The 19,664-nt window shown below is 41.5% G+C and overlaps 1 protein-coding gene across 1 annotated transcript in view; it reads right to left on the minus strand.

Annotated features, from left to right (window-relative positions):
- SLC25A36 (solute carrier family 25 member 36) overlaps positions 1 to 19,070 on the minus strand; it is a 30,287-nt gene extending 11,217 nt beyond the window's left edge. The window contains exons 1-4 of the mRNA XM_048314160.1: positions 18,862 to 19,070; positions 9,454 to 9,624; positions 5,547 to 5,624; positions 2,786 to 2,886 (exon numbers count right to left, since the gene is read on the minus strand). Coding sequence (XP_048170117.1) covers positions 2,786 to 2,886; positions 5,547 to 5,624; positions 9,454 to 9,624; positions 18,862 to 18,902 — 391 coding nt within the window. The 5' untranslated portion in view covers positions 18,903 to 19,070. The remainder of the gene's footprint in view (positions 1 to 2,785; positions 2,887 to 5,546; positions 5,625 to 9,453; positions 9,625 to 18,861) is intronic.
- Positions 19,071 to 19,664: the final 594 nt, after the last annotated feature.

The raw sequence follows: 19,664 nt of genomic DNA on the forward strand, positions 1-19,664 counted from the left end.
GTACTTCTTCATGTCAACACAGATATATTTAGGTATGAAGGGGATGTGCTCTATATGCTAGAAACTAGCACAGCAAGAAGACAGCATTCATTTCTATTTGCATAAGGCATCAGTTACTGATATGTAAATAATTCATTCTTCTTGGGATAAAACAAACTTAGTAGAAGAATCTTAAAACCATAAATACACATTTTGAGAAGAATCAGGCCTAAAACCAACCAACAAAAGAAAAAATGCTTAAAATACTATAGCTCAGCTTTTCACTCCCAAAAACGCCACGTGCATGAAACAATCCTTATTTAACAATGACATCAGTCTAGCCTGAGACATGTATTAGCACATGATACAAATAAACAGAACTTAAAGTTGACCGAAGTTCACTATTTGCAGTACTTTCATAAAACAATGTTACAATTGGTTTTTTTTAAAATGTATTTTTGTATCATTACTGTATTTTGCAACCTACAGGAAAAGCTTTGCAAGTGCAAATCCCACTTCATGCTAATTAGGTATTAGACTTTACGAAACAGCAAGGTCATATCAAAAAAAAACCCAACCCACCAAAAAACCACCAACAAAACAACAACCCTCATTTAAGACTGAATTACTCAACTCCTTACTGAAACCAATGGCAGCTGAAAAAGAAAAACACCAATACTGATTATTTTTTGCTAATTCTGAAGTATTTATCCACCTTGCCAATTCTGAAATCTTAGGTTCCAAAGCAAGTATTGCAACGATCTTCTGTATTAACCTGTCAGCCAAATAAGAGCTCATATTTGATCCTTCCCCTGTTATTTTGCCATTTCTTTAAGGTGATTTGCATCATACAGCAATACAAACCTTGCAGGTAAAACTGTTAATAGCTGGTTTAAGTGCATTTTCTGAAATATATTAGAATTACAAAACAAGGTTAGCACATTCCCAAGAAAGCACTGTTAATTTTAACTGCAGAGTCCTTTTCATGTATCAGAATAACACCAGAACAGAGAACTGAAATGTTGTTTGTCAAAGAACCTGAGAATTTCTGTACTGTACAGTGCCAAGACCTGTGGTGTGAACCTGCACCAACCATTCCATTTCACTTACTGGTTTAGAAGTACAACTGCAGAACCTGGGAAGTGTGAGAAAGTTAACAGCCCCAAGAGCTGTTCAATGTTAAAACTTGTACACAAAAGTAAAAAAAGGCAAACAGCAATTAAGGCTCAAATCCATTTCCCCAGTGTCCTGCAGCTGTACATACAAACGCACACAACCAACCTTCTGGAAGGGAAGTCGCTACAGAGCTCCATGACAAACTACAGCCTGAGGCTGCAAACACTCAGGAAAAGGCACTGCAGCACATCTCCATAAATGTACTTTTCACTACAGAATGAGGGCAGGAACTTCCAAAGGTGAGGAACACTCAGCACCTTCATTTGTCTTCAACTGAGGACAGACTTGTTTATATCACCCACACTTCCCCCTGCCCCCAAATTAAAGACATGTTTTATTCCCTTGACAAGAACCTGAAGACTCTTCATTTTTCTTGATGCAATTAACTGATTAGGATGAACTCTTCATTAAATCCCCTTCCATCCCATTCCCCATGCTGTTCACCTACAAACAAAAACACACACTTCTGGATGATCAAAAAATCAAACCCTGCATTTTGTCCTTGTCTGACTCAGGTGAAATAAAAGAGCTCTTCTTACACCTTAAAGATTAAAACCTGCCACAACATTTCATGTGCCAGAGATGAACATTAGAGTCATTTAGGTATAAAGCTAACATCACTTATATTTTATATGCTATATAAAATCTTTATGTATCAGATTATTAGCAAACATTAAATAGAAAACCAATCCTCTTCCTTACTCTGACATCACACCTCTGTGAGTCCATTCCAGATTGCTGGTACTCACATTCTATAGACTGGTTGTAAAATTTGACAGGAATTAGAAACTTCAACAATTAAATTGTCAGAATTCATCTGTGAAGTGCCTATGGCCTATAAAAAAAAAATGAAAATTTGTTTTTGTGCAGGAAAGGCACAGGCAACAATAGATAAAGTGTTGCCAGCCCAAGTTTTGATTTTCCCAGCACAAGTTCATGACCATAGCTCAGTTGCCTTTAACTCCCCCTTGTTAATGATCCCAAAGCACAAAATATAGAGCAATAAATATTGGTAGCTGCTAAAATACACCAAAGTTACACTGCAGATATAAAATAGGAATTATTTCTTCAGAGATGAAAACACATGAAAACTATGAAAAATCTGCTCTTCCCTGACTCTTTAATGGTAGAGCAAGCTTCTCACAGATTGGTATATGAACAAAGGAGGGGGGAGTGTTACATATAATTTACACAAATAACTGCAGGCACATTTCTGAAAGACAAAAATAAGTCAAATATACAAAGCCGTAGCAGAAAGTGGTGATAAAAAAACTGATTAAGAAGAATTAAACCAGAAGTCAGTGCAAACAATGTTTATAGCTTACAGAGCAACAAGTTACTGTTTTGAAAGGTTACATTTTTCATTTCACAAATTTACAACTGAAAAAGCAGGCATGCAGGTTTTCTAGAGAAGACTGCTCACACACACTTATTTATCACTCAGTGGAGTTTCATGCATATAATTCTCTAGAGAGCCTGTTTAATGAGAGGCCAAGGCAGATAACCACTAAAAAGACATCATTCAATTATTGAACATGTTCTGTTTTGTTGGGGTTTTTTCCACATTTATTGTCACCTCTCATTTGCAGATATGACTGTAGGATGAAGCTAAAAAGTTACAGATCCTTACCTGCCACACCAGCTGAAATCATGTGTACCTGGGTAGAATCTGGATTGAAAATATTGTTCAACTTTTCCTTGCAGTTTGAGTAAGCAGCAAAATATATTGCTCTAAAATTAGAACAAAATCCAAGTTATGTTATGTTTAACATGTCAAAATCCTTAACAAGCAGAGCCATTAACTTCACTGACTGAAGATTATCTTGGGCTAAAGCTTCCTTCCTCAGTAAAGAACTACTCAAGGATTAACTCTTGCAAACTAGTATAGTGGGACTATACTAGGAATGGAAAAGAAAAAACTAAACATGACACTTGAACTTTTTTTCCCCCCCAGACAACAGCTCCAATTATCAATTAGTGAGGGGAAGGACAGACAGTGTGAAATATGGCAGTGATTTTTGTGACACTAGGAAGTTCAGCCAAGGAAGAAAAACACTAAAAAAGTTTCAGTATTCTTCAACATTAATAATAGAACAAATTTCTTCTAATGGACCTAAACTCATTCAAAGAGCAGGACAATTTGAAGAGAACTAGCAAGTATGTAGCTTCTTAAAAAAACCAAAAACCACATTCTTATCACTATAGCATTTAAGATTTAAAAGTTGCTAACTTGCGGTTATAAATATTTATGCTTTAAATGCTAGAACAGCTGTGAAGCTGCAATTCACATTTTGTTTCCAGAGTTCTGTATTTATAATAGACACTGATTTTTGTCTCTGAATACACAATGAAAAATGTTGTAAACTTGTGCTACAATCAAGTTTGTGAGCTGGTATCAAAACAAAGCCAGACAATGTCAGCATCCCGATTCAATATTATGAAAAATGCTTGCTTTTGGTCATTAAAGCTAAAAAACTTATTTTAAGCACATCTAAACCTCACATTTCAGGTTGTAACGCAGTTGTTTTATATCTACAGACACCTCTCTGCAAGAGAAAAAAATGAATGTGCCACTTTTCCCGAGCAGAACGTTAACATCATTAGCTGTGCAAACATGTTTTTCTTTATTACAAAAAAGATAAAGTGCTTGTTTTGTGGGTGTAATTTCTAAAATGGAACCTGTACTCAGTTAAGTACACTGGATGTGTTATGAAACATGCTTCTCTACAGCTTATTTAAACAAAGAGCTGATGTTAAATCCACTTAGCTAATGCTTAATTGAAATGAAGTACTGGTTGAAAACAGAATCAGCCAGAGGGAAATAAAGATGTGCTTATAAATAAGTTTTGCACACTATATCAAGCTGACATTTTTGGTATGGCGGATGGGAGGCAACAAGCTAAGTATTTCACCTGGGTGAAGAACCAAAGGGGAACAGAAGGTTTCACATATAATTAACTGAAAAAAATTTGGTTTTTTCAGCTGAGGATATTCTTCATGGAGGATAGACACTTATGCAACGGATCCCATTCCTGGGTAAAAATGTCTATTAAAGTGATATCAATATTGAAGATTTGACAGAACAGACTGGTCTATTGTACAAAAGTACAGGCTCTCCAGACTAGGAAGTGCTGACATCCCATAGGTGTCAAGAACAAAAACGTTACTGGGTTTACTTCAGCTTTTCCAAAGACTGGTGCTAATCTAGTGATCAGAAAATACCTCAGATATTCCCAAATCCTTAAAAAAATTTGCTAAAATAAAGATAATCTAATTCCTTCATTGTGTTTTTCTCTTATTTATGCAGAGGATCTAAAGAACATTATCTCATCACATCTAAAGTTCAGTTTAGTAATATTTTTCAGAAACATCCCAGTACCTCAAACCAGAAAAGTTAGGATACTCTCCAACAGTGTGCAAGAGATAGGAATGTTTTCTCTTCAAACAAAATAAACAAACAAACAAAAGCAGAGCATTAAGTCAAGGAAAGAATAAAACCTTTGTGGAATATATTCCCCCTGCATAAAGGCTCTTCTCCTAAACAGAGAAGAAAAACTATGAGCCAGGAAACAACTTCAAGTATCCTCATCCAGGCCTAAAGAATTATATTACTTTTACACAGCTTTTTTCTGTACTCTTCCTATGTACTCTCCTATTTTTGGACTGAACTTCAGCTAGCAGTTCTATGTAAGGATAAATTCAAACTCTGGCATGATCTGTTCCTCTCTGCCTGCCAGCACCAGCCGAGGAGCTGGAGTATTTGTGCTGATGCAGAGCAATACACAATAGCAACACCACTGCCAACTAGATCAGATTTACATCCTCAGCCCTGCACTGCCCCAGTACCCTTTGGAGCCCAGCCCACTGCTGGATCTGCTTTCTCTGGGACAGCTGGTGAGTCATCATACCCAATGTCTCAACCTTTCTGAAGTTTCAGAACAGGTTTTCTCCTCCTGCAGGGGAGCACCAGGCAGTGCTTCACCAGAACTCAGGAAGGAAGACCCAGTGTTTTGAGGATACAGTCACATAATTGCTTCCTGAAGATGAAGGATTAACTGAAAGCTAAGTATACCTTTGTATTTTCCAAGATCCAAACTTGTAGTTTACATGTGCAATTCCTTACAAATTTTTCTTTTTAACTGGACAAAACTCTGCACAAGGGATAGTACACAACAGTAAATACTACTACAGTAGCACATAGTATAAGAAATGCTGAGACAGCTGGAAGTCTGGAGTACATAAATGGCTCAATTCCTCAGGCAAAAAGTTACCCCAGGAACCAAAGGTTACCTGCTGCCAATTAAGTATTTACAACTGCAGATGCAAGACTTTTTTCAAATAAACCTTAAATCCCTTAATGTATTTCATTTATTGTGCATATCCGTACTCACCTGGAAGGTGCAACACCAACTAAATTAGGACCCAGCCCTCTGAATAGAGATCGAGGGCCTTCATTTTGCAAGATCATCCTAGAAAACAAAAAGACAATACTGGAACATTCACAGCAAAATTAAGGAATGTACTAACCACCAAAACTATATCGTGTGAAAAGCTTTCATAGTAACTGATACTAATACAGTGCTGACCATAAAAAACATTAGTCATTTCCTAGAATCAGCATAAAAAAATTACATTATTGCTCAACATACCATGAAAACCATACACTAAATGCAGGAGTAAGACTTAACATCTCAGTACAGCTTTAACTTACGTATAGGAACACATACATGCATGGAGTTGTCTGTTAGGAAGTTAAAGAAAGCCTCCTTGAATCTGGGACAAGATACAAAGCATGGAAATGTTCCCATTCATGTAGGTTGTAGATTGCTCAGGAAACAAAAATACTTTTTTCTACACTACATTCCTTTCACCACTCTTCAGCTCCCAATGCTTGTGATCTTTTTTGAGTGGGAGGGCCAGAGAACAAAGGGCAAGAGAAGGAGAGGAAAGAGACTTCAGAAGTTCAGTTTCACTGAGTCGTTGCTGTCCAAGAGCCACTCTGGAAGATGTTGCTCTACTGCTCATGACACCCAGCCAAGGACACCTTTGGCAATTTATTATCTCTTCTCAAAAAGAGAGAGACCTCAACATGGCTTTGCATGTGCTACCCCACTGTGATTCCACAAGGTTCCCAACAGTTCCATGGCAGAAGTTTGCATCTGTATCTGTAAGGCTGCTTTCCTCCATGTTCTGGTTTTCTCATACCCATAAATTACCGAAATCCACTAAGTATTCAACTAGTAGCCCATTCTTAGCTTTTTCTTTAAGGCATGGTGATTATTTTGCCTGTAGTAAAAGGAAGTTGAAAACTTCAATGTGAAAAGTGGCCCTTGCTAGAGGCTGGCAGGTATTTCCTCCTATTCCTCTGAACTGCTGCCTGTGTGCTCCTATCCAAGCACTGCTGCTGGGCTGTGGAGCCAGTGGTTTTTTGCTTTCTGACTTGTCCCAGAGAAGACAAACCTTACCTGTCCACACAAGGTAATTCACTGATAGTAACTGAGACAAGAGTGCAACCCATGCAGAGTCACAGCCACAGTACAGTCCTCACATCTCCTATACCATGTCTACTATGAGCACAGCTCAGGAAAGACTGCTTGGGTGGCAGCAGGGTATAACCTTCCCCATTTGTGGAATTTACAGAGAAGCAGGGATACAAGCAGTGAGTTGAGACCTCAAATAAGGCATTATTAGTCCTTTAGTTTTGCAATATGGATCCCATGTAGTTGTGGATTTTAGGAAGAGTTGAAGACCTTTATGCAGCAAGGTACCCTGGCACAGCAAGGGACTATGCATTAATATTCAGTTTTAGTGAAATCAATCTGCCCCACAATCTAGATGCTAATCACTGGTATTTTACAAAGTATGGTAGGACATGGGAAGAGCAGCAAGGACTACCTGCATCTCATTACTGCAAATTGCTCTAGCAATTACTTTAGAACCAGATTTAAAGTTAAGAATTAACTACATTCCCAGATGCTGCAAAACAGAACCCTGTGCTTATTGATTTAGAAGCATTGGCCAATGCACACAAATAGGTCTCCTGTATATTTCTTCTTCAAAGAGCCATGCAGGTTAATGACAAGTCAATTACTCAATAAAGCAAACTACCCTTGTATAAATGGCCATTTTGTTTGGAATTTACTGCGAGAACAAACAAGTGAAAGCAATCTATAGCACTGAAGGAGATTCCAAGCCTATTCTGACTTCCAGCAGCTGATTCACAATTGCTCTGCTGCTAAATCAAACTGAAAGTTTGCCTTTACTTTCACTAAGCAAAGATAAAACAGTGGTTCTGCAGTTACCACTGCTATTTAGGAATACTGACATATAAGGCGTCCAGCAACATTCCAGCTTTCTGTCCATAACAAGTAGCTATCATTTCACTATGTGAGCAGCATTGCTCCACAGCAGTAATTGGAATATTGAGCGCATACTCAAAGACACCTTGGAAATACAAATAACTTGGACCTTGTTTTTGTCATCCTGAAAGCATTTTCATGCCTTGCAATGCTGAACCCAATTAACATGATCTGTGTTCACTTAAACCACTACTTAAAACTCACTACCACCACATCATGTGTTACACATGTATATATGCACATATAGCTATACATGTATTCAAAGCAGCAGGAATCTCAGTGTCTTAGAAACATAGGAATGAAGTGTACCAGGTCTATTTGCTTCTTTTGGATCTACAGTCCCAGAATTTGACAGAGAGCAAAGAGCTAAAGAGAGGTTGCAACAGACAGGATTATATTGGAGGTAGCTACTGACGCTCTTTTCCATTCACAGACACCAGCTGGAGAAGTGCCAGAGGCTGCACTGAAAATAAGACACAAACTTTTACATTAAAGAGCAGATCCCAGAGCCTGCACTTGTTTACTGAAAGCAGTTAAGGGCAAATCCATGGTTGGAAGAGCAGGACAAGTGCCCCATACGACCTCAACTGACCTTCTTATGTCACATGGAGAGCCTGCACTGGGAGGCTGGTGAGATTTCCATTAGCAAGACCTCAGGTTTAAATTGTGCAAGATGAATGATGAGAATATGGAATATGAAACGCAACACATATCTAAGAACAAAAGAATTTGCTTTGGTTGCCAATCAATAGAGTCACCTGTTATTCTGAGTTTGTTTCCTGACAGAGATGCCTTTGAAGTCACCTCCACTGATGCTTAAGATGCAGAAATGATTCTACAGCAATCAGTTCACTGAAATTCTGACATAATTTGCCTGATTCACGCTGCTTTTAGACTGAATAATGTGAGCCTTGGAGCACTGCACTGAATTTGCTATGACACAACCACACTCTGACAACTATGAGTCAAAAAATATCAAGTGACAGTAAGGGCATGACAGTGACAAAGGAATCCAGTTTTATTTCCCCACTAAACAGCCCTAGTACCTTAAACAAGAGTAACCATGTCCTGCACCTATGTATTTTTATTGTCACAGTCCATTGCCATGTCACTTGGTATTTTTTCACATTTACTGTATTTAAAGAACTTGAAACCCAGAATTTGTCAAGATTCAACCAACTTTCTAATGCAAGAAGCAGTAGCAGGTCCTTCCTGGAAGAAATTTCCCCTCCTCCCCAAATACTGAAGGTACCTCCCCTCCTCCTAACTGGTGAGCCCGAGCCCCCCAGGGTGAAGTGAACCCTTCCTGTGGGCATTACAAGCAGTTTAACTGTGACCTTACAACTTTCCTGCTGGCTCCTGAACTACACAAGCACTGCCAGCAAGGAGAGGAGAGGCAGCCGCCATTCAGTAAGGCACTACACAAACAAGACATCCCAGATCATTGCAAAAGCTGACCTTAGCTATTTCTTACTAGCTCTAAAAGAGTATTACTAATCACACATCCACCAGAACACATTCAAAGGCATAAAATGTGTGGGTGGTGAAAGCTGAAAGAGACTAAAAGGCTGAGTTAATTTTAATTGCCTCCACATTTGGTTACTTCTATGATTTGGACACAAATAGTTAAAAAAGTCTTATACTAACACTTTTTCAGAATGAACATGAGAGTCTGGCATGTAAATGTTACAATGTTGCCAGCACGCAGTTAGGAGCTGAGTTGTACAAGGTAAATCTGCTCTGGCTACTTGGAAGATAAAAGCTCAAGCATGAAGGACATTTGAAAATTTGGAAACAGTTAAAAGGCAAAATATGGGAAGTCATCTCCTAGTAACATCACAACACATGTAAGAGTCAATCTTTCACACAGATTTGTTCAGCACACCTGTCCTCCTCCCTCCCCAAAATGAACCCAAACCTTTGTGCCAGCTACACTCACTTCAGACAGTGGAGAGGTCCAGGAGAAACTCTGGTTACTCGGTTGACGGTAGCACCATTCACAGTGTTGAGATGAACTTCAGATATGTAGAGAGTCACAGAGGAGGACTGCAGTCGTGTTTTTACAACTTCCAGTGGACATGTTAGAATTGCACCAACAGTACCTCCACATCTGCAAAGGTAAATAGGATCGCCACATTTTTAACTGCAAAGTAACTGAAGGGTACCTTCACATAGAACGGACATTATACTCAACACAGTCACACTGCAAAGGTGAAGAACCAACAGGAACATCTGTCACAATGACAGTTATTTGCCCTTGAAGGCAAGTAAACTGTTAAGTCAGTTTGTAAACCCCACAACTTGAAGTGAAAATTTAAACAGAAAAAAAAGTAGTCAAGGTACATAACTTTCGGTACATGCTGTTCAAGTCAGTTCTGGAAAGTAGCTCAGTAGCTTAAATGTTTAACTTTTTATGGTAAATTTTAACTTTTTTTTTTTTAATGTTTAGTGTGCTCCTGACCACAAACAAGGTGCCAAAAATCCTTAAGGGCAGAAGAGGTTTATGCACTATGCACACAGGGCTACATGTAAAAACTGGTAAAATCTGTGGTGTGGCAATTTAACACCATCTTCAAAAGCCCGACTGCATTTCAGTCCTTGTACCATGAAAGCAGCGGCTGTGCAAGTGCTTCCTGAGCTCTGCCAATTTCAGAAAGACAGACCAGGTACTGTAGAGTAGAACCTGCAAGGCCAGAAGAGCTCACACGGCTGACCAGGTGAAGAGTTGCAGGGTTTGCTTCAGTCTGCCTCTCGTTCTGAGAGCGAGCCAAGGCAAGCTGTGCACAGCTTGTGCTGACAGAGCAGTTCCTGCCATTCTGCTCGAGCACAGCGCAGCCAGGAACACGCTGCCCTGCATAGCTCTGCTCAGAGCCTTCCTGGGCTTCCTCAGAACTCAGTGAATAATATCTACATTCTTAGCTGTGCAATTAGAGCCTCAGAGGGAAAAATAGCAAATCTACAAATTCTGAGTTCCAAGACTCAGTCTCTTGAACACTTTCAGAGATCAGTATTCTTAACATTGCTAAACATCCTTCTTAAAACTATGGCCAGGACACTATCTCCTTTAAAAAACAAACAAACTAACTAAAAATCCAACCCAAGGAAGCAAACCTAGATTTCAATTCAGGTATTAATGCTAACTACAGCTCAGTTTGAAATGCACTAACACATAAATACAATTTGTACTAAATTCAAAGGGCGAAGCATTTGCTTCCCTAATAAATATAATAACATATATATATAATGAGAAGTGCTTGATTCTGACAAGATAGTTATCAGCTATTTTTTTTTTGTAACACAAGCAGCTCAAACACCCCCAAACCCTTTAATAAGCTGTAAGCCTGTTCAAGTCTTTTTAAAATGTTTTCCAAAATGCAACAGAGAGTTCAGTCCAAAGTAGGAGTAACAGCTAAGACTCAAGATCTCCTATAAATTTTAATAGGAGGGTAGCCTGACAACTCTCTTCTACCATAGGGAATACAAAAAATATAGCACTACACCCTACAAACCTAATCTGTTTGTATGAAGTGAACTGAGAGTAGAGCTGCCAAGCAGAAGTTTGATGATGTTCACTTAACACTCCATTTAAACACAGTGACCTAGAGGTACCCCATTACTAAGCCTAAAGGCATCTTGCCCATCCCTAACTCCAACATTAGACTGAAGTCTATTCTCTTCCAAGGTTTAATTGGGGAAAGATAATGAGTTTCTTTGCCAGTCTGGAAAAAAGTGTTATCACAGGAAGACGAAAGACAGTCCTTCAGTATGTGCCACACACATGTGGTTACAGCCTCACACAGACCTTAGAGCAACCTGCTCTGAATGAACAATTCACTTGTTTCTAACAGTAAGCTACATATAAACTTATTTTAAAATTAGAGTTGCAGAAAGAGAGAGTAGATGTGTTAATATTTATTTCAGCCAGGGTTGGAAGTAGCAGGAGCATGTAACATGTTAAGGCTCCTTATGAACAGCATGTGAGAAGTACAGGTAGATCAGCTCCCAAAACAATTTGACATGAAGCTACTGAAGCTCTAAAGCTCTGAGACAGACAAAGTTGTCTGTGTTTCCTGCAGTTCAAAACAGACTCCACCCCATAGTAACGTGCCTATGCAGGCAATGTAGGAAGTGGGCTTCAGAGTTTATCTCCTTTCTTGCAATCCTTACATTTCTGTTCCCCTTGAGCTTACCCTCTTGAAAACATTTCTGCGTTTCATTTTGGACAGGTTACACAAGAACTTGTTTTCAAGCAATACTAATCACAAGAGAAAGTACATGGTATGATTTATATTAATGAGATAAATGCTATGAAGTGGGGAAGAAATGAGGACAAAAAACTTGACCTGCATTCTTGAACAGGGCTTGGAGTTTGGAGCCCTTAAGTTCCCTCCAGCTACATCAGAGCAGAAAAATTTTCTAAAGTTGAAGATTAATGCTGACCTGGATGCTCCCCTACACCACACCCAAATCACAAGGGATGCCTGACTGCAACACTTCTGCCAGACATCCACTGTAGATGGGTCACACGTCCTTCACTCAGCAATGGATTACTTGGGAAGAGGGCTGATACACAGCTACTCTGTGGTTGCTCTTTGTAACTTTGGCTACAGCAGGCACTGGCCAGTGACAGCCAGCAGATGTAACAGCAGCCAGCACTATGATCACACGCATCATAAGCTCTCTTTAAGAGCCTTTTCCTGCACCACATTCTGCCATTCGAGTAATTTCAAATAATCAGCACCCTTGGCAGTTTCTTGCTGTTGTGCTTCTTTGGTTAGCCTTCTCTTAAACAATTTAAGATGTCTTGACTAATCCCAAGAATATTTTTAATGCTTTCCACTATTGATAGTTTTAATTAAACTTCTGTCCCCCATCTTCAAGACCTCAAGTTGCTAGTTAAAATTGCTGAAGAAAGCTGAGAAGTTTTACAGTGCTATGTGGTTCTGTAATTCAAGTCTTGGCAAAATTCCCAATTTCTACTTCTGTCAAAGTAATATGTGACTTTCCCAGCCCCCAAAAAGCCCCATATAATAGACAAAACATCTGAAACTGAAGGAGTAAAAGAAATATCTTGATATGTTGAGGAACCAGAACTTTCTCCACGGCCACAAGATCCACTGAGTTTGAATTAAACTACTAAATGAAGGCATAACTCAGTAACTACCCTGACTTGTCTACTTCACTTGACCTTTAAGATAAAGACCACAAGGCTTGACAAAAATCTGTTTATGAAAAACTGTCAGTAAACAGAGCTTGTGGGTAAACAAAGAAGAGAAACAATTCAAGAATATGCACACTGTACAAATAAGCATAGCAGCTGTTTTGTCACCAGCATCAATGACAGTGTATTTTACTTAGAAATGTATTTCCAGCTTTGCTTATTTAACACACTACTGAGAATACCATCAGAGACAGCTATGTTTTTGTCCTCAAGTCCTTGCAGGCCATTAACAGCCAGCCACCAGCTCCAGCCTACAACAAGTGCTCTATAAATCGCCAGCAGACTGCTGCCACTTTTCCTGCTACCCTCCTCACTGGCTCAAATTAAGGGGAGTATTTTTAGCTTGTGGCTTAACACACATTAGGAACTAGAACAGTTCAGAAAAACTTTATTTAAACAGTTTGAAGAATATTAGATTTCTTCTCCTGGAAAATGCAGGTGAGATTTTGTAAACTACTTCAGAAATTTCAACTACCTAAAACCACTCTGGGCTTGAGTCTCTCCAGCCATGCATGCACCAGGCCCCAACAAGTGTGACTTGCAGGAACACTTACTAATCTGTAGCTTTTTCTCCAGGATTAAATGAATTTCACCTGGTAGTGTACATAGGTGAGCGAATACACTCCTGCTGACACAGTACAAATGGGAAGTGAAGAATGGCAATACCTGAGACACTCCTGTGTCTGAGTGCTTACTGCAGTTTCCAGTGAATGCTGTTCAGAAGACCAGTTGCTCATCTCATCTAAAATGTGACATTCGCCTCTCATCAATGTTTACTACAAGCCTTCTTCAGCTTTACCAAGTGAGTATTAAAAAAAGCTTGCAAAGCTGACTTTCATCAGAAACATCTGATCATAAAAGGCTACAAGAATCCACCTGTAGGGTCCAAGTAATTTGAAGGGCAGAAAAGCAGAGATCAGTAGGTAAATCCACAGAAATAAACACTCTGGTTAAAAAAGGAAGACCAAAATCCCACTACTATTAACACAGTCAAGGTAGAAAATTAAAATTTCAACTTAAGCCTTCTTGTATAGTTTAAGAGACGTCATACTCAGTGAAACAAGATAAATGGACATCACAAGATGCAGTTACCATCTGCAGGATCATGACAGACCTAAAAGAAAAACAATAAAACTAAGAACAGTTGTCTACTTGACATCTCTTGGACTGAAGAATCTAGGAAGATGGCAATGTTCTCCTAAACTAAGGAAGACATTTCTCCTCCAAAAGCATCCATTAAAAAAGAAAAAAGAAAAAAAAAACAAAAAACCAAAACAACACAAAAGAAACCCCAACCACCCACAACACATTTAATTTGATCCCAAATGTCGATTTAGAAGACCATCACCTCACTTGTTTAACAGAAACAAACCTGGAACTATCGGGCTTTAAATTCTGCTAACAGTTCAACAGATACAGCTCTGACAACCACTGTCCTCAGACAGACCTGCATTATTTGTGTGACACTCCAAGGAAAGAAATATGCACATGCTTCAAAAACCTAAACCTGTTCAGCCTTCACATCCCAAGTTCTCCTTCCAGACATGGCTACACAAGAAAGTCTTCTCTTATTATTGCAAGGTGAAGGTATCTGCTAAGGAGTCATCACCCTTGTCCAGAGCAGCTGAGTATCTTCTACTGGTACCTTTCAGCCCGGCAAGTACCACCAGAGACAGCTCTAGCATGAATGAGGGTCTCAAATTCAGCCACTGGACTGTCTAGAAATGCTCTAAAGCACACTAATATTTCAAATGCCAGTGCAGGCTGACTTAGAACTCAAACTGTCATTGCATATTTTCTTAAATTCCTTGAGATAATGATGTATTTTACAAAAACAAAAGCCATGGCTGCCTAGTGCTAGTTTCAGATTCACCTTTCACAGTATTTGTAACCACAGCCTCAAAGACTTAAAGATAACCCTTGACCCTGTTATCTTAGGTCTACATTCATTCATGTATTTTACCAGTTACTTATCTTTCCTGTACAAAAATGAAACTTTCATGCAAACACTGGCTGTCAAAAGACACAGCAAGAAACCTGAGCTCAAAACTCTGTCAAAAAAAGAAGAAAATTATCCAAACAACTTGGAATCAGAGCACCTTTCTATCTCTTCATCACTTACTGCAAATTCAGGTCCCAAGTCTATCAGCAGTTTCATGAGCTGTCTTAAACCAGAGTAACTTCCACATCAACAAAGTTGCAGCTTTGTATATTAATTTTACTGTATCTGTCTTTAGAGAGTTTAGAAGGGCTTTAGCAAGTACAGCTTTCAAAAACAGCATTCATTAATCCTGAATTTTCAGGGTTTTCCTGTTATTATACTGTTCAACTTGAGTACTAGCAGCCAAAAACCTTTACCCACCTTACTCATCAATTATGTTTCTTTGTTGAAACTTAGAAAGTGTAAGTTAAGCTCACATCCTTAAACTACAAATACTAATCAAACTTGCTATTTCTAATTAACAGTGTAAAAATAAAATTGCCCTGGATGTGCTGCCACACAGAAACTTACAAGTGAAAACAGGAAAGCCACCACCACAGGATCAAGCATCACTGGGTTCCATTATTCAAAACAAACATCAACATGAACAGTGTAGCTTCTATTAGGAGCCAGGGTAAATAAATGTTTACAATAACATTTGTATTAAGCAAAAACAGCTCAAAGCATCTAGAAAGAAATATGAGAAAAATACCAGTGGCACAGTATCTCAAGTACTGACAGCAATTTTCATGCTATTTAGTAACCCCATGGAGCAACCCCAAGCTTTAAACAAACACCATCTTGTTTCACACAAAAATGCATCTGAATATAAAAATAACCTCAAGTTTGGACAGAAGGGCATTAACCTCCTTCTCACTTGTTCTGAAACACATCCAGGGTTATGCCAGGAATGTATTTTAGGGCAGAGAGGAGCTGAGTGCTTAGCAACTCAGTTATGACTCAAGTGGCTGTTTTCTGAAAGGGAGTAAAAAAGCCCCAATCATCATAATAGGTGTTACACATTATTAACTATCTTCTGAAATCAGAAAAAGCCCAAGGATCTTTAATCTTTACTTCATATATTTCAACAGTGTCTGATCTTGCTGAGAATTCAAACACTTACTTAAATACATTTTCTGCACCTTAACCATTTTAGCCACTGCAGGGATTTGCCAAGAACCTCTGTCAGACAGAGTGGTTACAATTACAGACCAATTTAAGACCATTCTATAATCAAAACAAATAAAGAGGCTCCTTCCTATACTTCCTCACACATTATATTAGAAAACAGCCAGATTTCTGCAAGAAATGCCAAGAGTGAAGAAAACAAGCAAACCTGAGACTATCCAACTGTGAACTCGGAAAAGCAGCTGTCCACCTCCTAACCCAATCCCCTCCTTTTGCTGAGGAAACACAAGTTCACTGCTCTGATGGAAGCTTGTATGATACAGAATTACTGTCAAACTTTCTGGAAATGAAGAATAAATCATGAAAACCTGAACACTATTTTTGTAGCCAACACCTGAATTTTCACTGGATGGCTGCAAGCCAGAACATCCAAAACATATTAATCTTTCCTATAAAGCAAAACATTAAGGTTTTCTACTACTTTTTTTAATGAGTCTAACAACTAGAAAAGCAACTATAACTTACTACTTGAACTAAAAATGTTAATTACATCCTATATTTCAATCACTACCTTTTAATTTAAGAATGGAGAGTGTTCAACTGCATCCTTGCTTTACAATAAAAGGACCTGAGTTTATACTACCAACATAATGTCTACAATGATAATAGCTGCTATTTGACTGTGTGGTGGAAAAAGAGAAGATACACAAAAAACCCCATACAGCCTAGGCAGCTACAGAGAGATCCCAGAATGGCCCCGCTTACATTACTAAGCCAGCAGTGTCATCTGTTAAAGTTTCATTACAGAAAGCAGGAACTGAAGAATGAACTTCAACATTTAAAAAAAAAAAAAAAAAAAAAAAAAAAAAAAAAAAAAAAAGCAAGCCAGCAGACAGAGATAATCATGTTGTTTCCATAGAGGCTCTGGTGCAACTTAAATGCAAACAAAGCTCCGTTCCTCTAAGTTTCACTGAAGACTAAAGATCACTCAGGTGATCTGTAGTGCACCGTGTTTGCAAAGTCATGAGATGACCCCAAAAAACTCCTCTACTGCAAAATGTGACCAAATAGTGCTAGCTTGGCTGAACTAAAGTTACAGGAAACATGTGGCTGGCACTCAACCTCTTCGTCACAGCATAACCCCTGACCCAGCTGGCCAGCACCTAACCATTGACCAGACTGCTCTGCAATAAATAGGAATCAGCAAGCTGAGCTGAGCAATCTTCATCTGGTCTTGAGTTTGAGGTTTGTAAACCTGTTTCTGACATAATGCACAATTCTGCCCAGTAATTTCCCCTGTGCAGAGCTGTCAAGCTGAAGGGCTACAATCAGGCACCACACAAAGAACCCTTAGAGCTGGAAAGGACCTCTGGAAATCATATTGTCTAATGTCCCTGGCAGGGTAACCTGGAGCAGGTGACATAGGAACATGTCCAGGTGGGTTTGGAACGTCTCCAGAGGGGGAAACTACACAACCTCCCTGGGCAGCTGTTCCAGTGCTCCGCCACCCTCAATATAAAGAAGTTCTTCCTCATGTTGAGGTGAAACTTCTTGTGTTTCAGTTTGTGGCCTCTGCTCCTTGTCTTGTAGCTGGGTATCACTGAAAAAAGTCTGGCACCATCCTCTTGGCACTTCTTTGAGATATTTGTACGCATCAATGAGATCCCCTCTCAGTCTTCTCCAAACTGGGCTAGAAAACAGGCCCAGCTCCTGCAGTTTGTTCTCATATCAGAGATCCTCCAGATCCCTCATCATATTTGTAGCCCTCTACCAGACCCTCTCCAGCAGCTCCCTATCCTGCTTGAGTTCCTGCTATTGCTTTTCTGAATGCTTACAAGGATGCAAAGTCTGAAGAAACCAGTACACATTACTGCATCTTGGGCCTCCTGCTGCATAACCACTCCCCTCTTAAACACGGTGCAAGAAATTAAGGGGATGACAAAGCCCCCCCACAGGCACTGGATCAGGTGCACAATGCTGCAAAGTGTGCCAAAAGCAGAGAAAGTACTCACATGTATCCAAGTCACTCAGACTTGCTCAGAATCAATACACCGTTCTGCCACCTCAAACACCTCAGTCCAGAAGCAGCACAGGAGCATAAAGGGAAGTCACAGCTTCAAGCTCTCTCATGGGATGCAAGGTGTGTCCCCTGTCACTTCTGCATAGCCATGCTCACTACCCAAGCACACGTTTACAGTCAAGTCCACCAGGACCCCCAGCTTTCCCTTTGAAGCTGGGTGCCCTTCCCAACCTGCCCCTGGAAGGACCACAGGCTTCTGAAATACAGTTTTGAAACTTAAAAACATACATTTTGAAACTTCATTAGTAGCTGTGAAGGTAAAAAAGTTACTTCAAAACGAACTAAGGCTACATCTTTACTTCTGGGAACATTCTTCCCTCCTATTTCTTCTGCCTTTGTGGGTGGAGAGCTGTACGACCGCGCCAAAGCCCCACACGGAAGCGCAGCACATACCGGAGCGTTAAAATGCATTCCATGGATACAGCGGCCCTTGGACACGAGCGTGACCAGCGGGGCATTCCCAGCCCGCGGAGCCGCCAGGGGAGTCCCGGCAGCCTCTCCGTACAGAGGGGTAGCCCCTGCACAGTGGGCCCTGCGTGTTTCTCCACGAAAACGCCAGATAAGGGACAAACCCGGGAACCGCAATCAGATGGAGCGGGCTGGTTTTACGCGAAGCCTCCACCCCGCCTCCTCAGGGGCCCGCGTTCCACCCGTGACACAACGCAACACCCGGGGCCGGGGCCGGGGCCGGGGCCGGGCCCGACCCCGCAGCGGGCCCGGAAGGGCCTCACGGCGGGAAGCAGAGTGCGGCCCCCTCTCTCCTCCCCGCGGCCCCAGAGGAGCGAAGCAGCCCCTCACAGCCCCACCGAGACGTCCCCAGGCAGCCGCTCCAGGCCGCCGCCGCCCGCGCGCCCAGGCCAGCCAGCAGCGGGGCCAGACCCGCATCCCGGGGAGGAGGACGGGAAAGCGCACGAGCCGTTCCCGGGGCTTCACCTACCCGCCGGCAAAGAGATGCACCAGGGTGTCTCTTTGGCTCATCCTCGTCGCCTGCACCCGGGCGGGAGGAAGGAGGTGCCGGGCGCTTCCGCCCCACGCTCACAGCGCCGCTCTTGGCAGGGCTCAGCATAAATACGGGCGGGCCGGCTCCGCCTCCCGCTGCCGGCGGGGCTCCGCAGGCACACGGGCCACGGCTTCCTGTGAAGGAACGGGGGCCGGGCCGGGCTCCGCCTCCCGCTGCGGGCGGGGCTCCGCAGGCACACGGGCAGCGGCTTCCTGTGAGGGAAGGGGGCGGGGCGGGGCCGGGCCGGGCCGGGCCGGGCCGGGCCGGGCCGGGCCGAGCCGGACCCGCCCCTCGCCGCGGCCGCTGCGGCACCTAGAGTGCGTGGCTATGAATATGCATAACATGAATATGCAACGACCGCCCTCGGAAAACCGATGCTGCTATTGGCTACGGAGGCGTGACGTCAGCGCAGGCACTGGGCCCACCTCGTGAATATGCAACGAATCTCCTCGCCCCCAAGTAAACAGAGGCCGCCATTGGCCCCGGGGTGTGACGTCACGCGAGCGCTGCCTCAGACTGTCGGGCTGGCGTGGGTAGCCGTGAGGCGGCAGCGCAGCCGGTGCGGCGCGGTTGTGGCGGGCCCGTCCCGCTTCTCATATTCCAGAACTGTCTGGACACAGTGCTGTTCCCTGTGCTCTAGGATGACCCTTCCGGAGCAGGGAGGTGAGACCAGATGCCCCACTCTGGTCCCTTCCAACCTGACCCCTTCTGTTACACCCGCAGCCGCTGAGGCTGGGAAG

Source organism: Corvus hawaiiensis, chromosome 10 (assembly GCF_020740725.1).
Source record: "Corvus hawaiiensis isolate bCorHaw1 chromosome 10, bCorHaw1.pri.cur, whole genome shotgun sequence".
Lineage (NCBI taxonomy): Eukaryota > Metazoa > Chordata > Aves > Passeriformes > Corvidae > Corvus > Corvus hawaiiensis.